The following is a 27657-nucleotide window of genomic DNA, read 5'->3' as shown; positions in this document are numbered from 1 at the left end:
GACTGGTTGTATAATACCTTTAAAAGTATGTTTATATGGGATGTTTTAAAAAATATCTAGATGGAGGACCCATGTACCATCCTCTCATTTATACTTCGTTTTACAGAATACAACATTTTCGTGCTCTAGATAATCTCAGTGGACTATCCCTTCGACAACACTAGCACATTAAAACAACAAAACGATACAATGTTATTGCATAGGCAGCGTCGTTTGAGGTCCCTTTCACACGCTCAGGAATCTACATTATTGTTCTTTATATACAAAAGGTATATCTCGCGGGTGGCTATATCTCCGAAACCCCTCAGCCACCATTTTTAAATGATACATTCCATCATTTTATCTCTCTCTCTCTCTCTTGTGCGCAATGTAAAAATGAGCACAGCCCCCGATGTAGAAAAAACTACCAAAATACGTTCCATTCCATTGTCCTTAACACATCATATGTACCCTTGCAAAGCATTTACCACACTGAATTTTGGTAGTGACTGCCAAAATGCGTTGCTACCATTTTGGGGTGTAACACAGCTTTAACATGTTTTTGCGAATACGGTACATTCTACTAAAATATTGTTTTACACACAAAAAAAATGGCATTTTTTTTTTCAAAAAATGTTATCAGTCTCATTTAGTTAAAAAAGATGGAGGAATAAAATGTCATTTAAGCATTTAATTAATGCCTTTGAATAAATTTACTCGACAGTTATATAATTTTACCTTCCAAATATGGTGGTAAATTAAAAACAAATCAGCACTGAAATTTTATTACGATATGAAACGATGCGTGTTTTTCATTTTGCAGTCATTTGGAGGTTTATAAGAGAAAGCATTTAAGGATGCTTAATTCTTTTTGAATGATTATGTTATGAGAACGAGATACTATCGCATGGCTAGGATCGCATGGCGACGAGATGCTAACTATTGGGAACGAGATACTCTCTCATGGACATGAATTAATTATCACATGGTCACGAGATACTACCTCGTTCCCACGAAATAAAGAAAACGGACAGTTATTCTCTCTGTGCTTCCACACACAAGTAATATTTAACAGTGGAATAATACTGAAAACTATGTAGTTTCTACTTAAAGTAACGAAAAAAAAAGCGAATTGTCTTAGAATTGACAATTGTACCGGCCGCAATAATAATGGTTATTTTAGTTTTTGGACGAGCCAGCTGTATTTATGAAATAGGAATCATAACTAGCATTTGGCTAGAGTCTAGCTCAATGCCAAAAGAATACTGCACATTACATTGGACCTTCAGTTTTATCTTCAGCTAAAGGTACACAAATTTAAGACATTGTAACTCGAAAAAAACATTTAAATTTCTTCGTATACAATCCTGTCCCCGCCTAGGAAATCATCCAGATAGTGTTTTAAAGTGCCAGATTTACTTTAATTTAACAAATATTCTTGAAATCTGTTGTTTTTTTCTACCAGAAAATAGGAGACACAAATTTGAAAGAAGGACCAGCTTCTTATGGAAATGTTTAGCCAAAAGTTTTAAGTGTTAAAGTGATATTCACAGAGTCAATGACTTTTGAAAGGATACATTCATCCATAGGTTTATTCAGCCTTTTATTTGATAAGCACATAACAATAAGCAAATAGCATTTATTGTTCCACCTTTCGCAATTTACTATTAGCCTTACAATAACTGGCCTCTTCTCTCATACTGTCGTGGCGATGGATTCCATCAGGAATAAGGTGTCGAGAACGAATAATATATGTTGTAGAACTTGCTTTATAATCGACCTAAAATAAATTAGTACGGCAGTTAATATTTGACATTAAAGGCACAGCCTCCAAATGCAAATTAAAAGTTCATGTTATTCTATTTTGCGTCTAACTTCAGTTGCGTGATTAATGCCGTTGAGAATTTCCTATATATTTTAATGATTAAACGTTGTCTTTTTATAGATAAATATTTCCTAAAATATTATATACCCTTTGAATTGCAATTAATAACTCATGGAAAGATTTTCTAAATTTGGGGAAATTAATCTGAAGGTATGCAACATTATATATATATATATATGCTTTCTTTTATATGATCTAAAGGAATATATGCTAAGGACTACACCAACCTTAGTAAATATGCTACTATCATTCACTATATCCTTAAATGCCTTTTATTTGTCTTTTATATAAAGCTACTGCCAAAATTAGCACCTTCTATGCAATAAACTCACTATTGTAGTTTTTTGTATGTATGTCATTTCCCTTTTACTTATGTACTTGGTTTGTGCTTATATGTACTATGTATGTATGTTTCTTTTAATCATATAACATTGCCATTCTTAACCGCTGCCATTTGATTTATGTTTCTTTTTTAGCCGCTATTTTTTGTTAATTTTTGTTTCCATTGTTTGTCGGGAAATAACTCATGAGCTAATGTTTTTTGTTACACTTTATCCGACATAAATAAAAGATTCTTGTATCTTGTGTCTTGTATTCTTGTATCTTAATTATTAGCTAGCTAGTTATTTCAGAAATGAGATATCTCGATATTTCAAAAAATAGTGTTAAGTTTATCTCAATAGCCTGAATATGGAAGAATGTCTAGAAAGATTACAATATTATCGTATTAGCTCTCTATTTGCCAATAGCAGACTAAACAAAATCGAATGTTCTGATTTGTTCTCGGCTAAGATAAATGTCTTTTATAGATATTTTATAGTTGTAGCATACACAATTATTTCTCTATCTCAAGTCAAGTCTTCTGAGAATGACAAAACATAATCTTTAAGGAATGACGAAGCATAATGTATGAGTATTTTGCCTTAAAGTTATCAGGAATTTGACAAACACAATGCATTGATACAGTTTTATTGTAGGTGTAAACTATGCATAAGGAATAACGCATGTAATGACATCAAATGACTGTCGACTGATCTGAATTTTTCAACAATAGGACAGTCTTTTATTAAAATGAATGAAATGTCTAAACAGAAATATACTTTTACATTTGTTTTTGCAGTGTATTTTCTATTGGTAATAGTCATTTTTTACAGCTGAGAAGGGTAAGTGTGTGTTTTGTTTTTATTTCTTTTATCTACACTCTGGTTGTTTAATTGATAAACTGAATCTGTTTTATACAGGTTTGATTATAGATATATTGATAATGTATCATTGGTGTGATTTTAAAGTAAAGACGATTAAAACCTGCATGGAACAGTCACACAAAACGGGGAGGCAGGAAGAAAGTTCAACTTAAGTACAAGTATGTTAGTTCGATTGCCGGTCAGTCAGTTTGTCAGAATATCAGTTAGAGAAAAGGCCGCCTTGCAGGGTAAGGTAAGTCTATCCGCCAGGCCGATCAGTATATATGCCAGATTGGTCCCATTTCTTTATTCTTTGTTTATATTTCAGTTGAAACCCATGTTGAAAAATACCCTTTGAAGCGATCTCACCATGAAATAATCAAGACGCCTGCAGGAAATATAATGCCCTGTTCCTCGTGTCAGCACGTGGCAAACAAGGTAAGTTGTGTGGTAAGCCGTTTTACTATTGATTCAGTGACAACAGAAAGCTTATTTATAACGATATTTCTTTAGCTTGAGAGATCAGCTTTGAAAAAAAAAATTAACCTTTACCCTGCTACATTTCTAAGATGGAATGGTCCATTATTTGATTTGGGCAATACACCGCTTATCATTCGAAGTGGCGTTCGTTGAAAATTTACTGACTGAACAGCGAACAGTGCAGACCATGATCAGCCTGCTCTGACTGCAAAGGCAGAATCACTTTCCATCAACAAGCAAGGTGGATATAATATAACCAAACAATTGATAAACCAGGCATATGCTTTGATATTTGTCAGGGAATCGTATCACTGGCACTTCTCCGCATATAGAATTAAACTTTTCAATCAAAATAAAATTTGGAGAGCTCTAGGTGTTCATGGTGTTCATGTGTTTGAAGCATTTCGTAGAAATGCGAAAAAATTAAGTAAACAATGAGGATATGACGTATCATTCGCTGAACTTGTAATCAACTACGAGAAAAGCGTATCAATGAATCCCGATCTGACACCGATGCATACTGATCGGTGATCCATGTTTCATCGACTTAGATTTAATTGGGAGACTTGAAACAATCAGTGACGACATAAAGCTTATTCTGGATGGGTAGAAATCTAAAGGAATCATTTCCTAAAATACTAAAGACAGCCAGAACATTGGAGAAAGATTCATTTCGAAGGATAAACCACATGTTCAGGAGGCTGCTTAAGCATAAGTCAGAAGTTTGTCGATATAAACTGTGGCAAAGTACTTGATCGAGCTATCAAATAATGTCGTTTGATTTTAAAAGATTTTGAAATGCCTTATACGATAAAAGCTGTTTGACATATTGATTATTGCTGTCAAAAAAAAAAAAAAAAAAAATAAGAAAAAAAAAAGGAAAAAAAAAGAAAAACTTTAAACGAAAGTCAAAATTACATGATAGAATAGAGATCACAGCGCGAAGAAGCTCTAACCAAGGCTTATGGGAATAATGAGATTTATGAAGCCAGACTGCTTACACTTCGGTTACGACAAAATACCCGAGATGATATTCAATAGAAAGAATAAAAGATTTAAATATATTAAATATGTCAAGCTCCTTTTTTACTTAAAAGGCATAAAGTAGGGTAATTTATCTTTACGAGTCAATACATTTATTGATATAGAATTTTTTTTTTTTTTGGATTTAACGTCGCAACGACACATGATAGGTCATATGGCGACTTTCCAGCTTTTAATGGTGGCGGAAGACCCCAGGTGCCCCTCCGTGCATTTGATATAGAATATAAAACTATATATATTACATGGACAAATACCAAGCAAAACAAATAATCTTTTATTACGCTTAAAATTAATTTGTATTGTCCAAAGTAATGTACTGTACCCAGTATTGTTTAATACATATAATATTATATTAATAATATAAAATTTTGGATGTGCAGGCTGATCATGACCTGCACTGTTCGGCATTCAGTCAGTATCGTTTTGGAATGCACCCCTTTTAGCAGTTAAAGTTACTGATCAAATCGAAAGATGGACAAGTTCATTATATAAATCTAGCAGGGTAAGAGTTAAAGGATATAGGAAACCTGAAAGCTGTTTTTGCTTTTTTGCATCATGTATTTCAAAATCATTAAAAAACGTTTATCTATAGCATTTATTGCTAAAATAAAATGATAGGATAACCTTTGTGTGCCGCTATCACATCTGTTTTAGAGTTAAGCAAAGAAAGGCACGTAAATTACAAAAAAAAAGAAAAAAAACAACAAAAAAAAACAACAAAAAACAAGAGAAATACCCATTTGATAACAGTGTACTAGTTTCCTGTCGTATTATGCTTATAATCAAATGTTGTTGTACACTGCTATATCTAAAGGTTTAACTTATTTATTTTATTTTATTAAAAGAAATAAGGCACCCAGTGGTTTGCCCATGCCTTTTTCAATAGCTGGATGGGCACAAGGTACCTGTCAGTGTCAATAATAATGCATTGATATAAAACAGGCGCCCGTCCGTGCGGTTAAAATGGGCATACAGGTGCCTGTCCGTTCCTGTGATAATGCCTGGAAAGTTGTTACATATCTAAATTGTTTCAGGATTACTTAAATGCATTATGATATTCCTGTCCCCTAATACAAACATATGGCGGTGCATTTAAACATTAACAACAACAGAAACGGTATTTTCAGTACGACATAAAAATAGTTCGTCAAAGTTATCAGCAGATGTTGCACCATCGAAATATTTCGTCTCAGGTAGAGGAAGCTAATGGTTTGCTTACAGTTTTCATTCTTACTTTGAATCATTTGCAATATTTTTTACAGTGATTTGATGCTAATCATAGATAAGTACTTAAAGATTTACTAGGCCCAATTTTGTTTCTCGGCTTAAGCACTGAGACGTCTAAGGAATTTGTTAGGCCCCATTCTGGGAATTTTCCATTAGTCTTTATGAGTGTCTGTGTGATTTCAAATTCAAGGCAACAAACAAACTGTAAGTTTCTTAAACAAAATCAGCCGATATCTTTGTTTTCCACGTTTACCATGTTATTTGAATTTCATATCTTTTTTGTAGTTTATCTGTATGGAGTGTTTCTTTTTGAAAGAATAAATTCAACAGGAAAAAACATAAAATGCAAAATTAACTAACCACAGTTACATCAGTACGCAACACAAAATTGATAGCCTCGTGGTAGAGCGTCCGCTTCGAGTGCCGCTTCAACCAAAGACGTGAAAAATAATACCAGTGACTGAAAATACATATATACTAGTCTACATAAGTACCACACAGTGTTATGACGTTTTTATTTTTAGCAGTATATAAATAAACAATCGGTAGCATTCTCGTTTAAATCAAAATATATTCGGAGTTAGATCAATAGACTTGTTGGGGATGGAAATGTGATATTTTTTGTCGGATCTGCACTACATACTGTGTGTAAGGTTTTGTTCTTATTTTCGTATAAAAATATCTTCAAATTAAACATGTCTGAAGTAATGACCGAGCATTGAAAGTGACAAATAAATAATAAGATTATCAACCAACTCATAGTGTTTTAAAATATCACAGGAGAGCTTCATTCATTGAACGTTATTGAAAAATAAGGAAATAAAACTTAAATAAATACGGGTCTTGGAATCAAATCGCGACAAAAAAGTACGAAACGGTGCACGTTTACCCCTCGGCTAACTAGGCATTAGTATTTGTATTGGAAACATTGTCTATAGATATTGACATAATCTGCGGTTAATCTTTTGTTTGTTTACATTAAAAAAAACGCCATAATACCGTGCCATATATATATACCGTTTATATTATTGTGTGTACCGTTGTAAAAGAAAAACTGGTTTATCGAATGTTAAAAGATATATCTATTGAAATATGACAGACATATTGAAATTTGATATTATAATTGTGTTCGATAAAATGATCACATAAAATTTACACACAATGACAAAGAAAGTAGTGATAGAAACTTATACCAAAAAGCATTTTTATGATAGCGTAACAAACTATATAAAAAGACGATAATATGTATCGCAATTGTTTATTTTAATTGTTAAGTTCATCAATAAGCGGGTCGTCGGAAACTAAAATGAGTGATACACGTAAACAGAAATATATTTTTACATTTATACTTGTTTTTGCATTGTGTTTTTTATTGATGATTGCTGTTTTTGCAGCTGAAAAGGGTGAGTGCATTTCAGTCCTTTTATCTTCTTAGTGATTTTAACAATTTTGTTTGGTTAATTGATTTAGTTTTACATAATTGCATATTAACATGTTGACAATATATCATTAATGTGATTGTGAAGTAAAGGTGAGGAATACAGTTACATATGTTTATATTGATAAATTAAAGCCACTAATATGCCCCAACGATAACGTGATGTTTACAAACATAACTATAAATATACTGAAATGAAGCATTTCTGCAATTGGTCAAAATGTAAATATTTCTTGCTTGCATACCAATTACAAATTAGGTCAGTGTTATGTTCATTGTCAGGATACGAGTTATATGACCCAGGGAAATGCTTATGCCTTTAGAGTCTTGAGCAATGAAATGGGTCTAATCGCTAAGGTGACTATTTCTTTTTTCTTTTTTTTTCTTCTTTTTTTTTTGTTGGGTTTAACGTCGCATCGACACAATTTTAGGTCATATGGCAACTTTCCAGCTTTAATGATGGAGGAAGACCCCAGGTGCCCCTCCTTGCATTATTTCATCACATCACGAGCGGGCACCTGGGTAGAACCACCGACCTTCCGTAAGCCAGCTGGATAACTTCCTCCTCACATGAAGAATTCAACGCCCCGAGTGAGGCTCGAACCCACGTCGATGAGGGGCAAGTGATTTGAAGTCAGCGACCTTAATCACTCGGCCACGGAGGCCCCTGCTAAGGTGACTATGTCTTAGATTAGCTGACAAACGATATAGAATGTCCTTTGTTAAAACGTATAGCTGGTGAGACCAAATATCTCATACATAAATTTTCCTCTGGCTACCTTGCCTAAATGATTCGTGTACCAATGGTTCGTAAATGATTTCAATTATGGGCTAGACAATTTCAGGGTCAGGCAAATCACTAAATGTTTCAAACTCATAATCTTCAATTAAAAATGATTCTCTAAAAAGCTCCTATAGGCTGGAGACTCTATACTTGACTGGTCTTTTTGTTGAAGTTCCCGTCAGACAATGTCTTTGAATCAACAACATACAAGTCCTATCGCATAGATGCTCGGCCTCTGTCCTCTTAATTGAAGTTACAACTCTGTATGATTGCCCTGACGCCTGGATGCTCAGCGCCTTAATGCTGTCACATGTTACATTCAACTACCATAAATGAATATCTCAATGCCTTGGCTGTACTTCGCCAATAACGCTGAACCGTCTATAAGCTGGAACTCTCCTACTATCTCAGTAGATTACCAAACTCTGGGTCTCTGTCTCAGCTTTCCAAAGCTCAGCCTATATTTGCTATCGTCTATAGCATTCAACTACCCTTAAGGTATCACTCCTATGCGCTGACCCTATAGCTCGAAACCTTTTTGAAATCCTGCAACTCTTCCTCTTAAGTGTAGTTGCAATAACTTCTTTATCAAGGTACTGGGATAAATCATTAGTTGAATCCTCGATGTGTCTTCTTCAATCGCTGGATACCGAATGAATCTCTCTTGTTGGTAATAAGTTTATTTATACTCGCTGCCGGGATACTTCCCATATGAGCGAGAATATCTGCGCCATCGTTGTCCGTTGTAGAGCGTCAACGGGCGACTCTTCATGCTGACTGTCGTAATCCTTGCGGAGTACCATGTTCTGCGTTCGTAGACAACACGAAATCTGAGGAGGTAAACTGCCCTTCTTAGGACCACTGCCCTCGCCCTTTGTTGTGACTCCAGCCGCTGCCATCAATATAATTATGGTCACTTCCGGTGGAGCCACATGCCTACTCCGCGACGTGCACGCGGCGAGAGCTCAGTGATGAATCTCTCTGACTGACTGACTATTTAAGTTTAATAAGGGTCCATCCGCCCTGTCGGGCACAGTATAGACGTTGAAGATGCTTTTTGAAGCCAAAGTGGTGAAAATTTACCTCTACGCAACTTCCGTAGAGTATATGCCAAAGAAAAATAATTTTGATGCCAAAAGTGAATCACTGTCGCGGCCAATGAGACCTAAACGACACCCGTAAAGAAACGTGGTTGCTCGAAGGCGCCCTTAAAAGAGCGGTAAGTGCTGCAAGCCGCTGTCGCTGGAATCCGCCGCCGCTCCTCCGCTGTGGGTGTTGTGCCCCTCCCCGCTCGCCCCCCCCCCCCCCACCCCCCACACGTTGAGCGTGGAGTTTGAGCAGCTCGGGGGATTCTCTGCATGCCGTCTGTATTCTACAGGCCGTCTGAACAGCAAGCCGTTAGTCAAGTACATAGCTCCTTGTCAGGATACGAGTTATATGACCCAGGGAAGTGCCTACGTCTTTAGTACCTTGACCAATGAATTGGTTCCAATCGCTAAGGTGACTATGTCTTAGACTAGCTGACAAACGAAATAGAATGTCCTTTATTAAAACGTATAGCTGGTGAGACCAAATATCTCATATATATAGAATTTTCCTCTGGCTACCTTGCCTAAATGATTCGTGTACCAATGATTCGTAAATGATTTGAATTATGAGCTAGACAATTTCAGGGATCAGGCAAATCACTAAATGTTTCAAACTAACAATTTTCAATTAGTTCAAACTCCTATAGGCTGGAGACTCTATACTTGACTGGTCTTTTTGTTGAAGTTCCCGTCAAATGTCTTTGAATCAACAACATACGAGTCCTATCGCATAGATGCTCGGCCTCTGTCCTCTCAACTCTATATGATTACCCTGACTCCTGGATGCTCAGCGCCTATATTCTATCACATGTAGCATTCAACTACCATATAGGTATATCCCACTCTTGGTCTCTGTCTCAGCTTCCCGATGCTCAGCCTATATATGCTATCGTCTATAGCATTCAACTACCCTTAAGGTATGCGCTGGCCCTATAGCTCGAAACCTGTTGAATTTCTGCAACTCTTCTTTAGACTATGAACTTTCAAAGTCTTCTTTTTAATAATTTATTCGCCCTGACATGGTAACTGCAATAGTATCCTTATCAAGGTACTGGGATAAATTATTAGTTGAATCCTCGATGTGTCTTCTTCAACTAAGACCACAGATAGCTATTAAAAATTGGTTTTGTGAAGAAAGATGATATTCGAAATCTATATTCTTCAAGACTTTACTAGAAAATAAATGAAAAACAATTCATAAAAATCAACAGGTTTGCAATTCGGCATACACTAGGTCTGTTTGGACTGTTCTTAGTAAATTTGACGCATACGGAACTGTCATGTGATAAGTATTTGCAAGGCTTAATCCTATTCGAACTGAACAATGCCTTTGAGAATAATTTGCTGTAGAATATAACGTTTAAACTTTAAGTAGTCAAAGAAATGTGACCGTATTGTCTGTTAAAAATGCTTCTTTTATTTCCACATCTATTCGTGTTTATATTTCAGTGAAAAATAATGTTGAAATTTACCCATTAAAGCGACCTCAGCATGAAATAATTGGGACGAGTACCGAGAATAAAACGCTAGGTGTCTCACATCCGCACGTGACAAACAAGGTAAGTCGAGATAAAATATCATGTACAAACTATATATTATCATACATTAGAAAATAGCCAACTGAAAGTACCATTCTTACCTTAAGATCAAAATTACAGGATAATTCTTTTTTTAAAAATGACAAATTTATAATTATGGTGTTAATGTTCGTCTCAGAAACATGTTTTCAACCAATCGCGCAGATATAAATGTGAATAGCCTGTGAAAATGTGTGGTTATATCTCATCCGTTTGGTTCAGCAGTTCGAACGAGTCAGTGATTAAGTTTCAAAGCTTTCTTATGAAGTATAACATAAATTTTCTGATACCGTTTTTTTCCTCTTTTCTTGTTATCGTACGATCTGGAGGCCAGCGCTTTTAAAAAGCCGCTGAGAATTTTTCTCCTCCACATAAACGTGAATACTTTATACGATTCTAAAATATGTATTTGGTACGCCGTTAGATAGGCAAAAAAAAACGTAACGAAAGTAACCTTCAGTCAACATAAGACCTCAAAAAGTAAAATGTATAAAATTGTATGTTTGGGATTACATATCTGTACTGGTATATATATCTAATATTTTGATTAAGTATATTCTGTCAAAAATAAACCTACAAGTTTTTAAAACTACTTCTGAAATCTAGTCATGTTGTTCCGATTTCCGTAAGCAAGAGATTTAATAATATATATTTTCTTTATTTACACAGGATCAATTTAGGATACAAAATGAATCCAGACATGAAAGAAAGCGAAATATTGAGAAGCTATGTCATGATTATCCTTTAATCACGAAGCATACGAAGGTACACGGAACCTTCTATAATAACTATACAGTCTTCTATTGTGGCATTCCAAAAGTAGGATCTACTTTTCTAGGAACATTCATGCCAACAATTTTGAACTGTACTAAATACAACACCTGTTCTAGAGGAATACACAATTATGTGAGCCGAGGCGAATATAATGTAACCAGACAGTTAATAAAACAGGCATATGCCTTGTTGTTCGTCCGAGATCCGTATCACCGGCTCTTCTCCGCGTATGAAAGCAAATTTTTTCGACCGAATGAATTTTGGAGACACCTGGGTGTTCATGTGATTAAAGAAGTTCGAAGAAATGCGACTAAATTAAGTAAACAATTAGGACATGACGTATCATTTGCTGAGCTAGTCGAATATGTGGTAATTAACCACGAGAAAGGCGTATCAATAAATCCACATCTGACACCGATGCATACTATTTGCAATCCATGTTCCATCAACTTTGATTTCATTGGCAGACTTGAAACAATGAGTGACGACATAGAATATATTGTGGATGAGTGGAAATATAAAGGAATCATTTCGAAGAAAAGCAAGCCAGCCAGAACGCTGGAGAAAGAAGTACTGTATAAAAGTTCATTTGGAAGGATAAGCGATATGTTTAGGAGACTGCATATACATAAATCTCAAATTTCTCGATATAAACTGTTTCAAAGAACTTGGTCGAGCTATCAACTACGTGGTTTGATTCTAAAGGATTATGAAATGCCATTTTTGAGGAAAGAAGTCGGAAATATTAATGAAGGAAAATATAAACTTGCTGTCAAAAAAGCTTTGAACGAAAGTGAGAATTACGTCAAAGAACTGAAATCACAACGCGAAGAAGCTTTCATACAGGCTTACAGTAGCGTGCCAATGGACCTTCTGTTTAGACTAAGGGAATTCATGAAGCCAGATTGTTTACTCTTTGGTTACGACGATAAACCAGAGATAATATTCAGTAGGAAAAAATTAAATACTTCAAGCTCCTTTACCTACTTCAAGGGGATGAAATAGGAGATAACATGTTCGCTGAAACTAGATCAGTCGCATTCTTACTTGTAATGTGTTTTATAATTTAGATTAAGGATATTAATAGTTACAGTAACTTATACTGCCCCTGAATGAATTCTATTTTCATTGCATATGTAGTTTGTTGTGTTAGGGACTTTTCCTACACTGTAACTCAAAGTTTTAAAATAGATATTAGAGAGTTTGAGATTTCAACCTTCGCCTTCCCCTTCAACGTCTCTTGCGAAGTTAACGTATGAAGTTGAAGTTCGATTAAAATTCCTTGAGATTTCAAACATTAGAATGAACCTTACTTCTTTTAATCCGCCCATTCAATTTATCCGTAATTATGATCGTTCTTTTCGTGCATTTTGATATCAGTTGTCCGAAAGGGCAGGAATTTTACAAGAGGTTTTAAAAATGAAAAACTGAAAATTAAATAAACAAAACATTGCATTTAATATAATCACAGCATGGATTTTAGAGCGATTACCAAAAAAAAAAAAAAAAAAAATAAAACGATAAAAGAATGTGAACAATGTAAAAACTCGTTAGTCTTGCAACTGAGCTCCAAACATTTAGATTTTATATAAAATTTCGTCAGTATACAATGCACGATTGTAAATCATATATGAGAGGAAATAAAAATGATTATTACATATTACCAAAAATTATTTTCCATTGGGTTTCAGTGGACCGCGATCGTGCAATATTTTTCCATATCATGACGTTGAACGCTTTCATATCGGACTAGTCCCAATCCGTGACTCTAGTTACCTCCCCTGACGGTCCGTCCATTGCGGATCTCGTTTCTGTAGATTTTTGTTGCTATTGTCTGTTTGTTTAATTTGTAATTTATGCAACATTTTGTTTACATTTACACTTTGATTAATCTGACCTATCAGATACTGGCACGTAGTAATTTATCAGACTGAAATGAAATGAAAGTTATAATTACGTCATGGGTTGGACTTGTGGATGTGGAATGTTTTCTTAACGTTGTAATGGAAAGAATCGCGTGACGTCCACGCGCACGTTGCGACAACAAGTTGACGTCATTTTCGCGGAAAATATTAATGCGCATCAATTTGATTTGTTTATTGCGTTTTCGGAGAATTTTTTTTCCGTATTTTTTACTGTCTTTCGTGACAGAACTATAATTTAGATATAAATTAATCATTTGATAGTGGATATGTAATATAAAGGTTATCAACTTTGTATGTGGATATGTGCACTCGTTCTTTCGCGGACAATATTGCGCTCCTAAAGTCGCGCAATATTACCGATGCAGAACTCGTGCATATATCCACATACAAAGTTAATAACCTATAATGATCATATCAACGTGATAATGACACTCTGTATGACTCTGTATAATGCCAAACTCTAAGACAGCACAATATGATTTTAATATACTATTTTATAAGTAAAGCATCTGCGGATCCAGGAATTTTGGTTAGAGGGACACCAACATTAAAGAGGCGGTCACCCATTTCATGGGGTGGGGGGTGGGGTGTAGGGTAGGGTCACACCGAGTTTCAAGACCGACTTTCTTTGTAAAATGTAAGAATCAAAGGGGGAATTAACCCACAATGTCCCTCTGCCAGGCTCTGGTTCCGTACATTTAAAGAATGGAGTTATCCCATACGGCTAACAGGAAACGTCTCTCATCATGATAACATAGATCTGAAATTGTCTGATACTTCAGAAGAATTTTCCGTCTTCCTAGTACCATTTTATGTTTATAATTAAAACGCAATTGTCGTATCAAGTGTCCGACAGAAACAGATTGATTTTATTTGGATGTGAAAATAAAATGTTCCACCAAATGATAATCGCGCGTAATTACTTATTTTTCAAGTAAAATGACTGTCGTGCCATGTGCCTCCATCCAGATTTCAGTCCTTGATGCCGAGTATGTGGACAGAGTAGATGTGAAAAGAATGAAGTTTCGACTTTCGTGATATCACATCTTCGGACGTTCAAAACTTCACTTCATACGACAAAAAGGCCCATCTGGTAAAATCGATACCGCCTGGGGACACAAATATGCCGTAGAAGTTAAAGTTTGAACAAAATCTCAAAGTTTCTCAAAAACAATTGATAACTTCATACTTCCAGGTTCAATTCAATGTATTTAGTTAAAATTATTAGCCATACAAAACTTCATTATTCTTATATCTATTGATAGTGTTTCGCATCAAATTTAGTCTAATTATATGTATGGATAATCAAATAACTTAATAAGCAGAAATCCTGAAACTAAGCTTTTTATTTCGCATAGTAATAAAGAGAAGTCTTAGGCTTACGTGATATTACATGGAAAACTTTAGTAGCAACGTGTGATATAAATAAAATACACGCATATCGGTGACGTTTTACCCAAAATGTATATGAGAGACGTTGAAGGGGAAGGCGAAGTTTGAAATCTCAAACTCTCTATTCTTCTGATTATCGATACTTTGTTGAAGATGAATGTCTTACGCTTGTATCCGAATAAATTTACTATTTCTGTAAAACAAGTGACATCCTTTCACCATTTAAAAATTGTATAAATGTAGAAAGAAGACTGCATTTGATCTTTTTAATGTATACAAGTCTACACTAATTATATTATCTTCTGTGCCTTAGTAATAACAACTATAGTTCGACCGCGTGTTTTTAGCCATGACGGAATGATACACGGGTTATATCTGTATTCGGTCCATACCTGGCTGAAAAATCTCTATAGAGTAAGCTGATATGTATGTTTTGTTTACAATGAACTTGATTATATTGCTGGCGCAATTAGTAGAACGTTAGAACTGCAAAACCCGAGGTGCGAGTTCAAGCCCAGATTAAGGCCATATTTATTCTCGTATACATTTCTTTTTATTTTAGTAAAGGATCTTTGAAGACTCTTTTAGAAAAACAAATATGTATTTTAAGAATAATGTTTGACTTAATTGTTTTGATTGTTCTATAATTTTAACATTTGTTGCTAGTTTTATTTCAGTTTAATTCATGTCACATAATTTCAACTTCACTTGCTGTGTCTGTTGACGACCCTTCAGCTGTGCCAGTCTCCGAGTCAGATGATGTATCGGAATCCGAGTTAAGCTCGATGATCACAGGTGCTCAAAGATTGTCCGTCTATTGCAATATCTAACTCCCGGTGTTTCTGTTCAACTGAAATCACTATATTTCTAATGTATAGAAGCCGTTTCACGGTAACTAAAACTAATAGGCAAGTTGTTTTGTTTTGTTTTTTTTTTTTTGACTAGTTAACACATCATTAACAAATCGAATCAATGAACTACATAACTTTCTCGTGCAATGTATATTGAAACAAACGTTTATTAAATAAAAAATGTGGACTTACGAAGGCTCGAACCTCAAAAAGCAATCTTCGTAAGCCAGCGCCACATTATTTGGGTCATGCATTTGTTTTCATTCAATGATAACTTATACCGCTTTAGTATGTATTACATATACGTTCCTACCCTTTTTTTTGGCGAATCAACTGTCCTGCATGAATTAGTCACGGCTCAAAAAACGTGGTCGAACTATAGCTGATTTATCTATATAAACCTATTGAAATACGGCAGACATCCAAATACAATAGTGATTATAACTATAAAACATTGTATCTTTATGATAGCGTGACAGACAATAAAAAAAAAACAGAAGACAATATTTATAGCGATGGTTTATTTTAATTGTTAAGTTAATCAATTAGCAGACGGTCGGAAATTAAAATGAGTGATATATCTAAACAGAAATATATTTTTACATTTATACTTGTATTTGCAGTGTCTTTTCTGTTAATGATAACCGTTTTTACAACTGAAAAGTGTGGGTGTATTTTAGTATTTTTATCTTCTCGATGATTTTAAGTTTTTAACATTGGTTTGGTTAATTTATTTAGTTTTACATATGTTGATAATATACTATGTATGTGATTGTGAAGTAAAGGTGAGGAATACTTGCACGAAACAGTCAAACGAAACTGAGGTCTATTGGTGCGCTTATCACACAAACCGGATGTATATCAAGTCAGATTGTGAGCCAGTCCGAAATTCGTAAGTAAAAGAATCAAACAAGCCGCCTGTTACTCAGTCAGTTTGACAGTCAGTCTGAATGTGGGTGTGTCTGAAATTAGTCAGTATGTAATTGTAAAGTACGAGTAAAGGTGAAGAAACCATCGTGGAACAGTCAAAGGAAAAGAGTGTCAGAGAAAACAAAGGTAAGTCAATTCCATTTGTGCACTAAATAGTCAAGCCGGTTGTATTTTAGTCAATTTGTCAGCAGGTCTGCACTTCCATAATTCAGCGTGTCCATCTAATATTACTAATGTTATTTGTCAAACTGTTCCAGACTAAAACTTCATTATAACCAAGTTTTTTTAAACGGTATTCGGCGTAAGTGCGGATTTCATGTATTGAAAATGTTGGATTGCAGTATATATAAAGAAGTATAATAAGGTAATTCTTTCATATTGTGTATGCTTTCTCACAATGTTTTCTTTCCTGATAGTCCAACACAACACTTTTTATATACTTAAAAATGCATGGCACTTCATAATAAATTTATGAAGCTTTACAAAAGAGTTCGAGTTTTTTCTGCGCAATTCGAATTAATACTTCATTTCCAGAGATACACCAGCAAATAGACGGCGTTTTGTGATTCAAAGTCATATCAAACACTTGCATTTATTAATTTTAGTTTAATCAAGCGGTGTAAATCAGTCCGCAAGTACGTTACACATTTTACGGAGACAGCCGAGCTCACCACGACCGTACATGAATAGTTACGCAAATTTGGTGTCCCAAGATCGTGTTCTAAATACCAATCATTATTCAGGTAAAACTCCAAAGTTATGTGTATAAATGCCTCCTATCTGTATCTACATGCTTCTCCAATAAAGGCCATTTTAGTCAGTATTTACTGTACCTACGTTACACTGTTGAAATGTGAAGGTTTTGTGAAACAGTATATTAAATTTCAACCAGTTTAAAGTACGTGTGCATTCATGTTTGTCCAGTCCCGCTGCTTTTATTGGTTGAAGAATTTTTATTGGTTCTTTATGTGGATCAAAAGTTTGCTTAGACAGCTACATCGAAAAAGAACAACAATCGACCATAAATACATAATATCAACTAGCACTGCTTTTATAAGGCTGGCATAAAGTGCTGTCCGAAGTAAACCCATTATCATAACAAATTGTGTGCACAGCATTTCGCGTAAACTGTTGGACTCCATTTTATGTATTTCACCAACTTTTACTGAAGTTATCATTTTCAATCGAAATTCTACATTCAAAGGCCTACCACAGAATTACTGCATTAGTTTGTGTTTCTGTAATGTTAGATATGTTCTGCATGAAAAAAATCATTTAAAATTTGAATTAATGTCTCAGTATGCACAGTACTTATTAGATTACACTTTAATTCCAATGTGTAAGATTTAGCTATGTTTATGAAACTTCAAAGTGCATTAAAATAACGGATTCATCCAGGGAGGGCCTTAAATTGTCACCTTATCATCTTGAAGAGTAGTTGCATTATACTTATTTGATTAAGGTAATTTCACGGAGTTCGTGTGTTTAGGGTTGGTGGTGAGGATGGTGTGAAAGTACAAAGCGTTGGTCACCAGTGTGTGATGGGTCTTTAAGTCTTGCCTTTAGTCTCTTTACGTTTAGACATATTTTCAATTAACTTTGCACAAACATTAACTTTAATAAAAAGAAATGTATCATGTTCAAAGGTCATAGTTAGCATTAAAATATTAAGGTAATTTTCTTCTCGTCGATTGCCAATAACAAGGTTAAGAGGTTAAAGACTGAGTAATTTTCTTAACTGTTCTATTTCAGCCATAGACGGGTAACCAAATAATTTCTTTAGAAACGTTTCACCGTATCAAAACCATGAAATGTGTCATACGCTTGACTTTGATCCTAAGGTCGTACCTTTGTTGCGCATGGTGAGACTGTTGATTCAGAAACAAGTTACCACAACTGACCAACAAAACTCTTTGTATTAAATCAGAGGCTTCCGTGTTCATAGCGCATTTCTTGTTTACACATGCGACACCAGATACTAGGGAAGATGCTTTCTATACATTGACTCATTATTCAAAATACGTGTACCAATTCAATAATTTACGGCAAAGTGTGTCACTACAGAATATGAAAGACGTCAAAAGTCAAAAACCTTATTATGAAATTATTTTTAGAGTATGTTAAGCCCTGCAATTAGATCTATGTGTTTTATTTCGCGGCATCCAGCAGTACACATGAATAAACTTTTTTTTTAATAAAAATGATTCATTTGGATAAAACACGAATACAGACATGAAACAAAGCAAAATGTTGTGATTACCCTTTAATCACGACACATATGCGGATGCAAGAAACACCATCTAAAGAAAACACTGGTCTATTATAACATTTAAAAAGCGCGATCTACTTTTCTGAAACATTCATGTCACAATCGTAAAACTATTGGGATGACAGCAATTGTAAAATCGTCAACTATTCGGAACCCACACTTGCATGGATGCTGCTGTGTTTGGGGTGAGGGGAGGAGGTGGGGAGGGGGAAGGGACAGGGGGAGGGGGAGGGGACAGGGGGATGGTAGAGGGAGGTGGAGCGTATTTCACTTACTGCGCAACACAGGGTGTGCTGTAATGAAGATGGTCTCAATGCAAACCTCTGTCGAAGGCTTGTCACATCTGCACATAACTGATCTTCTGTGCGTTTTTCAACTTAATTCATTGCCAATCATGTATTTTGATTAATTATGATAATATCACGTGCTTAATCTATAACGTCTACATAACAGATATTCTTACAAGTCACTAAAGGTCAATGGAGCCGGGTGTCATTTGTATTGTTAATATTAAAATAATATTATAGTACCATGCACACAAGTCACTATTAAAAACAACTAGCTTACAATATATATATCATTCAAAACTACTAATTCCAAATGGACTTTCCGTTCTAATTTCAAACTTGTTTAAATCAAGCACGTGCCTTACGCAATGCACTTGAAAAATATACTATTTCTGCATTATTTACGAAGGACAGCAGATAGCTATTATGATATTCGAAATTTATATTCTTCAAGACTTGATTAGAGAGTCATATGAAAACAAAACATTATAAAAATCAAGAGGATTACAATTCGGCATACACTCGGACTGATTGAACGGTTCCAGGTAAATTTCGACGCATAGTGAACTGTCACGTGATAAGTATTTGCGAGGCTTGATCCTTACACGAACTGAACAGTGCCTTTGTTTTTTTTTTTTTTTTGTTTTTTTTTTTTGGGGGGGGGGGGGGGGGGGGGGGGGGTTATTATGCAACGGCAGTCAGTTAACCTTACCGTACAAACTTTTTCTCCGCAAGTAACTGCCAACTTCCCAACATGAATCAGAGGTGGAGGACAAATGATATCATGCACAATGTCATTTATCAAATCGCCACGGAGAACATACGTCCCGCCCGAGGCTCGAACTCACGACCCCGAAATCCGTAGATCTGTGCTGTCTCTATTGAGCTAAGTGGGCGGGCCGAACAATGTCTTTGAGAACAATTTACTGTAGAAAAAAAATTATTCAGTTCTAGACAAGTGTTCAGAGTAGTCAAAGAAATGTGGGCGCTGTCTGTTAAAAATCGCTGTATTGTCAGAATTTAACTACATAGTTCTCAAACAGCCTACCGGTCTATCTGACAGACTAGTCAGATATTCTTTTTTTATTTTCATATCTATTCTTGTTTATATTTCAGTGAAAAACAAAGTTGAAATTTACCCATTGAAGCGACCTCAGCATGAAACAGCCAGGACGAGTACCGGGAATAAAACGCTAGGTGTCTCACATCCGCATGTGATAGACAAGGTAAGCCGAGATACAATACCATATACAAGTTATATATCAATCTGACTAAAGTACATCTCCTATTACGCTACGCATAGGATCTGAGAACGACCTATTCATAGCCTCGTTCTGACGACCCTTTCGCTAGCCAATCGGAGCTTAGCTTACAACATTTTGCAAAGCTACCTGTAGCCTTGACTTTTGATATTTACAATTCTTATGTCGTATTTTGTCAGATAGCCGGTTAGCTCAGTCGGTAGGCCACTTGCTTTGTAAGCGAGGGGTCCCGGGTTCGAGCCTTGGAATGACTACAAATTTTTCTTACTCTTTGGCATTCGAACAAGTCGTCTGATTGGTTAAAATAAAAATAGCAATACTGGAAATCCAAAATATACAGAATACTTATGTAAATGGGTCGTTCTCAGATCTTCGTTTAGAAGATAAGTACTTAAGTCAGATTGAGTTATATATTATAAATCAGAAAATAGCCAATTGAAAGTACCATTCTTATCTTAGGATCAAAATTATAGGGTAATTGTTAATTGGTATTTCAAACGAGCAGTTAATTTGTCATCTTCTGTAACAGTTTAAGCCGCATTAATTTCTTTGATTACAACATCGATACTCTTTAATAGAGGAGGTACTAGCCTTTAGGAGTGCCCTGTCGCTTTTATTAATATATTTGAAAGCTTACCGGAATAAACAATTTCAGTAAAGGGGAACCCTACCTTATTTTTATAATAATTATCTAAATGACTGTCTCCTCCGACAATTAGACGCCGTGGTGCAGTGGTAAGCGTGACGGTTCAGGTATCTGACTTTTGTGAGTTCGAATCCCAACGGAGATCATTTTTTTCATTTTATATTTTGCTAACATACATTTTAAAATGATGATAATTTTAAATAAGTATCTAAATTTCATTACTTGTATCATTTTGTTATTTTCGCATATAACATAGGCTTTTCAAATATCTTCTTGATTGCGAGGATGCTCCATTGGACGCGTGTGTTTGAAATGTATTGAATGTATTGAAATTGAATGAATGGAATTAAAAATGAAATTGAAATGATGAAATAAAATGAAATTTAAAAAAAGCAGGAAAAAATAATAAATATAAATAAAACAAATTCAATCATAAAATAAATCGCCCTGCGTGGGATTCGAAGCCTCAGTCTCCTAATCGCAAAAGTTAAATCACTAGCAGGATTCCTCAATCCTACCTGTAACCAACTGAGCTACCGAGGCAATTCCGATCTGTATATTATTTGAAATATCTTCATAGTTTTAAATAAGTCAAATATTTTTCAAACCCTTCTTTAATAAATGGAACAGTCTGGAAAATCCAAATCTAAAACTAAAAGCGACAGGTCACTCCTAAATGCTAGTAATAAACTAATTCTGCGTACCATTTGAAATGTTTGCGAGATAGGTTACGCTTTGTTACAGATTATACTTGCTTTGAGCAGTAATCTTTCATAAAATTAAATCTTCTAACTTTAAAATAGATAAACGAAAACATTGTGATTTTTTGTGAGCCTCTTCTTGAAGACCAAACTTTATTTTCCCAATACAAGTTGTTTTATGCCTCTATTCTATTTATAATGGTTCTGGGGCATACAGTGTTACCTCTGTCCGTACATTTTTGCTTGTAAGTGAGTATACATGATTCGATTTCAGAAAATAAGGTTGGACAGATGACAGTCATAATAATAAAAAGATATATCGCGTGTAAGTCCAATGTCCGTTCCTAAAAGGTCAAGGTCATACTTACAGGCCAAAGAGTGTAGCTTAAGGTTAAGAATTAGGCCTTGAGAAACAAAACACAAACAACAACAAATCATAGAAAGAAAGAGTTGTTTGACATGAACATTTAACAGCATGTAAAACATGTATATTACTTTACGAAACAAGTGTCAGTATACTGATATAAACATTGAATTCCGGAAAAGGACTGCCTAAAGGGGCTCCACTTCCGGACAGTTAAACGCCTTTAAAAACTCACCATTTTCAAAGAACAGTTACACATGTTCGTTTTGATGCATTTGTAATAGCGTCCGATTGGTGAAATTTCGCATAACAAGGTGGGACACAGTTTTCAGCAATTGTTTATCCTTATTTCTTTACAATGGTATTCATTTTCAAAGGGAGACAACTTTTTCCGATTATCTTATGTACAAATGGCATTCATTTTCAAAGGGGGACAACTTTTTCCGATTATTTTAAGTAATCGTCGGGAAAAAGTTGTTTCCCTTTGAAAATGAATGCCATTTGTAAAGAAATAAAGATTAACAATTGCTGAAAACTGTGTTCCACCTTCTTATGGGAAATTTCACCACTCGCACGCTATTGTAAATGCATCAAAACGAACATGTAGTTCTTTGAAAATGGTGAGTTTTAAAGGCGTTGACTGTCCGGAAGTGGGGCCCCTATAGGCAGTTATTTTCTGGAATTCAATGTTTATATCAGTATACTGACACTTGTTTCGTAAAGTAATATACATGTTTTACATGCTGTTCAATTTTCATGTCAAACAAATCTTTCTTTCTATGATCTGGTGTTGTTTGATTTTTGTTTCTCAAGGCCTACTTCGTAACCTTAATTAACACATGATTGATTGGTACACGAGCCCGTTTTTGTATGCATTTCTGGGCGGGATACAGTAACTGGGCATATTTTATATATACGGAGTGGATAAGTGTAATTTTCTAGAGGTATGGTAATTTCCTATAAAATTTATCAAGTGTGACTCCCCCTTTCTTTGATATAGCCTAATCGTGATAAAATGAAAACGTGAGTTGTCATCACACAACATACAACTGTAATGAGTCGCCAACACACCGTTATTCTGCCTGGTTTATTCAGTTTCTTATGCTATTGAAATGTAAACATTATCTTAAATTAATAGAAATCGATACACACATTTTAATATCCTTAAAGATGAAACCTGCAGCCGTTTTTATTTTCTAACTCAATTCAGAAAATTTTGCTTTTTACCCGTCCCATCTCGACCAAAATTTGATAAACACAAAAACATGATTTGGTTTTGATAATGTATGTTCTGTCAAAAGTGAAGCTACAGGTTTTTAAAACTATTTGTGAAACCTTGTCGTGTTGTTCAGAATTACGCAGAGCAAGGCATTTGACAATATATACTTTTTTATTTACGCAGAGTCAGTTTTGGATACAAAATGAATCCAGACATGAAAGAACAAGAAATATTGAGAAGCTATGTCATGATTATCCGTTAATCACGAAGCATACGAAGGTACACGGAACCTTCTATAATAACTATACAGTTTTCTATTGTGGCATTCCAAAGGTAGGATCTACTTTTCTAGGAACATTCATGCCAACAATATTTAACTGTAGTAATGAATACAGCACCAGCTTTAGAGGAGCTCACAAGAATGTGAGCCGTGGTGAATATAATGTAAGCAAACAATTGATAAACCAGGCATATGCTTTGATGTTCGTCCGAGAACCGTATCACCGGCTCTTCTCAGCGTATGAAAATAAATTGTTTCACCCAAATGAATTTTGGAGAATCCTGGGTGTTCGTGTGATTGAAGAAGTTCGAAGAAATGCAACAAATTTAAGTAAACAATTAGGACATGATGTATCATTCGCTGAGCTAGTCGAATATGTGGTAATTAACCACGAGAAAGGCGTATCAATAAATTCACATCTGACACCGATGCATACTATTTGCGATCCATGTTCCATCAACTTTGATTTCATTGGCAGACTTGAAACAATGAGTGACGACATAGAATATATTGTGGATGAGTGGAAATTTAAAGGAATCATTTCGAAGAATAACAAGCCAGCCAGAACATTGGAGAAAGAAGTACAGTACAAAAGATCATTCGGAAGGATAGGCCACATGTTCAGGAGACTGCATAAACATAAGTCTCAAGTTTCTCGATATAAACTGTTTCAAAGAACTTGGTCGAGCTATCAAATTAGTGGTTTGATTCTAAAGGATTATAAAATGCCATTTTTGAGAAAAGAAGTTGGAAATATTAATGAAGGAAAATATAAACTTGCTGTCAAAAAAGCTTTGAACGAAAGTGAGAATTACGTCAAAGAACTGAAATCACAACGCGAAGAAGCTTTCATACAGGCTTACAGTAGCGTGCCAATGGACCTTCTGTTTAGACTAAGGGAATTCATGAAGCCAGATTGTTTACTCTTTGGATACGACGACAAACCCGAGATTATATTCAATAGGAAGAATTTAATTAGGTCAAGATCCTTTACATACTTCAAGGGGATGAAATAGGAGATAACATGTATTTGTCAACGCATCTGATTGAACAATGTATTCCCGGTTGCGTTGTAGCACGTGTTTTGTCCGAGGTTTGTGATTACTGTAGGCGACGCTATTTTAAATCATACATTACATTTACTGCCTCTGATGTATTTCGTGAAAGATATTGTGCACCATTTTCGAACATACTTTTACGCTTTTCGTTATTGCCCTGATTCTAAAATACTTTTCTATGTAGTACTAGCGTCAAAAATGATAAACGGGAGTTCAAAGTTGGTATATACGAGTCCTCAGTCGATCATAACGTCCGTTTGAAAACCTTTGTCCGGAGGTATTTAAAGGTGGTTCATAAACATGACTTTAGTTCAGCTAAAGAAATATGTTCTGTAAATAGTAATGTTAGTGACCCTTTGGTTAATGATGGTGAGAATTTTAATGATCAGATTACCACTTTTTAAGTAAGAAGGGCAATAACCTCTGCATATAAGGACAAGTCATATGGTATTGACAGTATTACAGTTGAAGTTCTAATTAATCCTCGTCAGTTTCACGTGTGCACATTTAATTCAACATACGTTTTGATGCTGGGGTTGTTTTAAATTTGATGAGTAAGTGTATTATTAAACCACTCCACAAATCTTTAGAAAGCTTATGGTACTATCAACAGAGATATTTTATAGGACACATAGATGGATATTGGTATTATTAACGCTGTTAAATCTCTTTGTGTTGAACTTATGCCATGTGTACGAATTGATCATTTCAATACTGACTTGTTCAATGTTAAATGCGGTTTAAGACAAGGGTGTATGTTGTTTCCCCTTTTATTTAACCTCTTTATAAATGATTTATCCATGCATTTATCCTATGAAATTGTGATTTGTAATAAAATTATCTGTATCATGTTATATGTGGATGATATTGTGATATTGTTCTGCATCTGAACTTAAAGTTTATGTCATGCCTTGAATGACTGGTAATGAATGTTAATTCTTCGTAAAGCAATGTTGTATGTTTTCGACCTTCTTCCACATAAGAACAAATGATTCCTTTCAGTATGGAAAAAGCGCTTTTGTAGACAGATATACTTATTTAGGCGTTGTTTTAAACGAACATGTGGGTTGTAATATTTTGGTAAAATTTGTTGCTCAGAGTGCTAGTCGTACATGCGGTCTTTTAATTGCCAAGCGTAAAACAATTGGGTTGTATCTTATGGCATACGTTGCCTGGCCGGTCATAAGCTGTAGTGCTTCTATTTGCGGTCATCGGACCTATACTTGTATCGAAACTGTGCACAACAGAGCAATGCCTTTCTTCCTCGACAATGGAAAATAAACATCAAATGACGCTGTTACGGGTGATACGAGGTGGACGTCAGTGGTAAAGTATTTCTTTATACTGGATAAAATTAGCTTCCTTTGATAGACCAAGAGTCAGAAAACGAATAGTACTCTGGGTTTCATCAAAATATCAAAACCATCTCGAATTCTCGATCATGTAAAGTTTGATATTTATTGTTAAAGAGTTTTAAAAAAAACACAATCAGTTAGATATGTTTACTGATTTAGATGAAACAATTCCTGTATCTTTCATGAAACAGTTTCAGAATGCACTTTCTGATGATTTTGTAAACAAATGCTCTAACAGAATAAATGGTGCTACTGGTTCAGCTGGAAGAGGAAGAATTAAGCCCAAATTATACAAACGTTTCAAGACAGAGTATGAAGCTGCGAACTGCTGTTATTAAATAATGTTACCGACTAAATATTGGTCAGCTTTTGGTTACTTCAGGTACGGAGTTGCTTCTTTATGCATTGAAACTGGTCGTTATATGGATTTAAGTAAAGATCTCAGAAAATGACCGTTTTTGCAATGCTGTGGAAAGTTTTACAGTGCAATATTTGATTATAATGACATTACTTATTTCTTAACTACCGTGTCTATTTCCACATTGGCCATAGCTTTATCAGATCAAGTGGTTCCAACGTTGTTTGAGCGGTGAATTTTACGCCGATCAGATGGAGAAATATGGCCGATACTACAAATTTCCGGAATTGTAAGTATGATTTAAAGGAATTTCTACCCGTTAAATAACGAATCAAATGAAACCGATTGGTGCACCTGGAGCGCAAATGTGTCTATATTTTAGCACATGTGTCTATTTAGCTGAGATTTGTGCCGTTTATTTAAACACTTCTGTACAGTCCGGCGGGGGAAGGAGATTTTTGACAGTTTTTGACAATATCGCCTCAAATATAGTGTTTATCGGGAGCAATTAACTGTTAAAATACTTTTTATATAAAGGGCTACCTCTTAAAACAAAGCGTGTGTATTTTCATAGAATTTTTCAGGGTTGTTTCTGAACAAATGGCAGAAAACCTAATGCAACGCCGTTTCGAGTGGGTCGCTATGCAACGCAATCAAGTGGATACCGTTCTGTGTCTTACTTGCGAAGTCTTATCCGTCTAAAAAACAGTCATTAAAGCCTAACAATGAATAAATTTAGTGAGTTTTATATCATTATAATGATCCCGCCATTTCTAATATCTTGTACTAAATATATATAATACATTTTTATGCTCGCTTAACATTTAACATATTTTTGCGGACATTGTCAAAAACATCAACACAAAAAACATAAAGCAAGGGTGAACATCGAATAATATCATTAAGTAAATGATAGTAATAGTTTGTAAAAACAAGAACCAGTTCAAGGACATTTATCTCCTCCACGAATGGTATATGAACAGCATGCCAAAAGCGGGTTGACTCTTTATGAGGATTGTTCAATATGAATGCATCTGAGCACATAAAAATGTATCCTTGATAGATTTCAATGAAAGTTTTATTTGGTCCCTCGAAGTATTCACCTCCAACAGATTTGCAAAATTTCAGTCTTCTAATCCAATCCTTGAAGCCTTTCTCGTAGTATTTTCTAGGTATACTATGAAGACACTGGAATATTGCAGAGCCGAGGTGTTTGCGCTGCACAAAGTTTCGACCAGAAAGGTATTCTTGAGCCTTAGGAACAAAAAAAAAACCCACACGGGGCAAGGTCAGGCGAATA

General features: G+C 35.1%; 2 protein-coding genes across 2 annotated transcripts; both read left to right on the top strand.

The window, feature by feature from the left end:
• The first annotated feature begins 6501 nt into the window (after positions 1-6501).
• LOC128546078 (carbohydrate sulfotransferase 8-like) lies at positions 6502-17045 on the top strand. Its single transcript, XM_053543072.1, has 3 exons — positions 6502-7202; positions 10559-10668; positions 11356-17045. The coding sequence occupies exons 1-3, from the start codon at positions 7106-7108 to the stop codon at positions 12463-12465; spliced, it is 1317 nt and encodes a 438-aa protein (XP_053399047.1). The 5' UTR covers positions 6502-7105; the 3' UTR covers positions 12466-17045.
• LOC123556757 (carbohydrate sulfotransferase 8-like) lies at positions 16483-25498 on the top strand. Its single transcript, XM_053544503.1, has 4 exons — positions 16483-16520; positions 16620-16684; positions 20231-20340; positions 23490-25498. The coding sequence occupies exons 1-4, from the start codon at positions 16483-16485 to the stop codon at positions 24600-24602; spliced, it is 1326 nt and encodes a 441-aa protein (XP_053400478.1). The 3' UTR covers positions 24603-25498.
• Positions 25499-27657: the final 2159 nt, after the last annotated feature.

This window comes from Mercenaria mercenaria, chromosome 5 (genome assembly GCF_021730395.1).
Source record: "Mercenaria mercenaria strain notata chromosome 5, MADL_Memer_1, whole genome shotgun sequence".
In the NCBI taxonomy this organism is placed as follows: domain Eukaryota; kingdom Metazoa; phylum Mollusca; class Bivalvia; order Venerida; family Veneridae; genus Mercenaria; species Mercenaria mercenaria.
The sequence above is the reverse complement of the archived record's forward strand: the minus strand, read 5'-3'. Positions and strand labels throughout refer to the sequence as shown.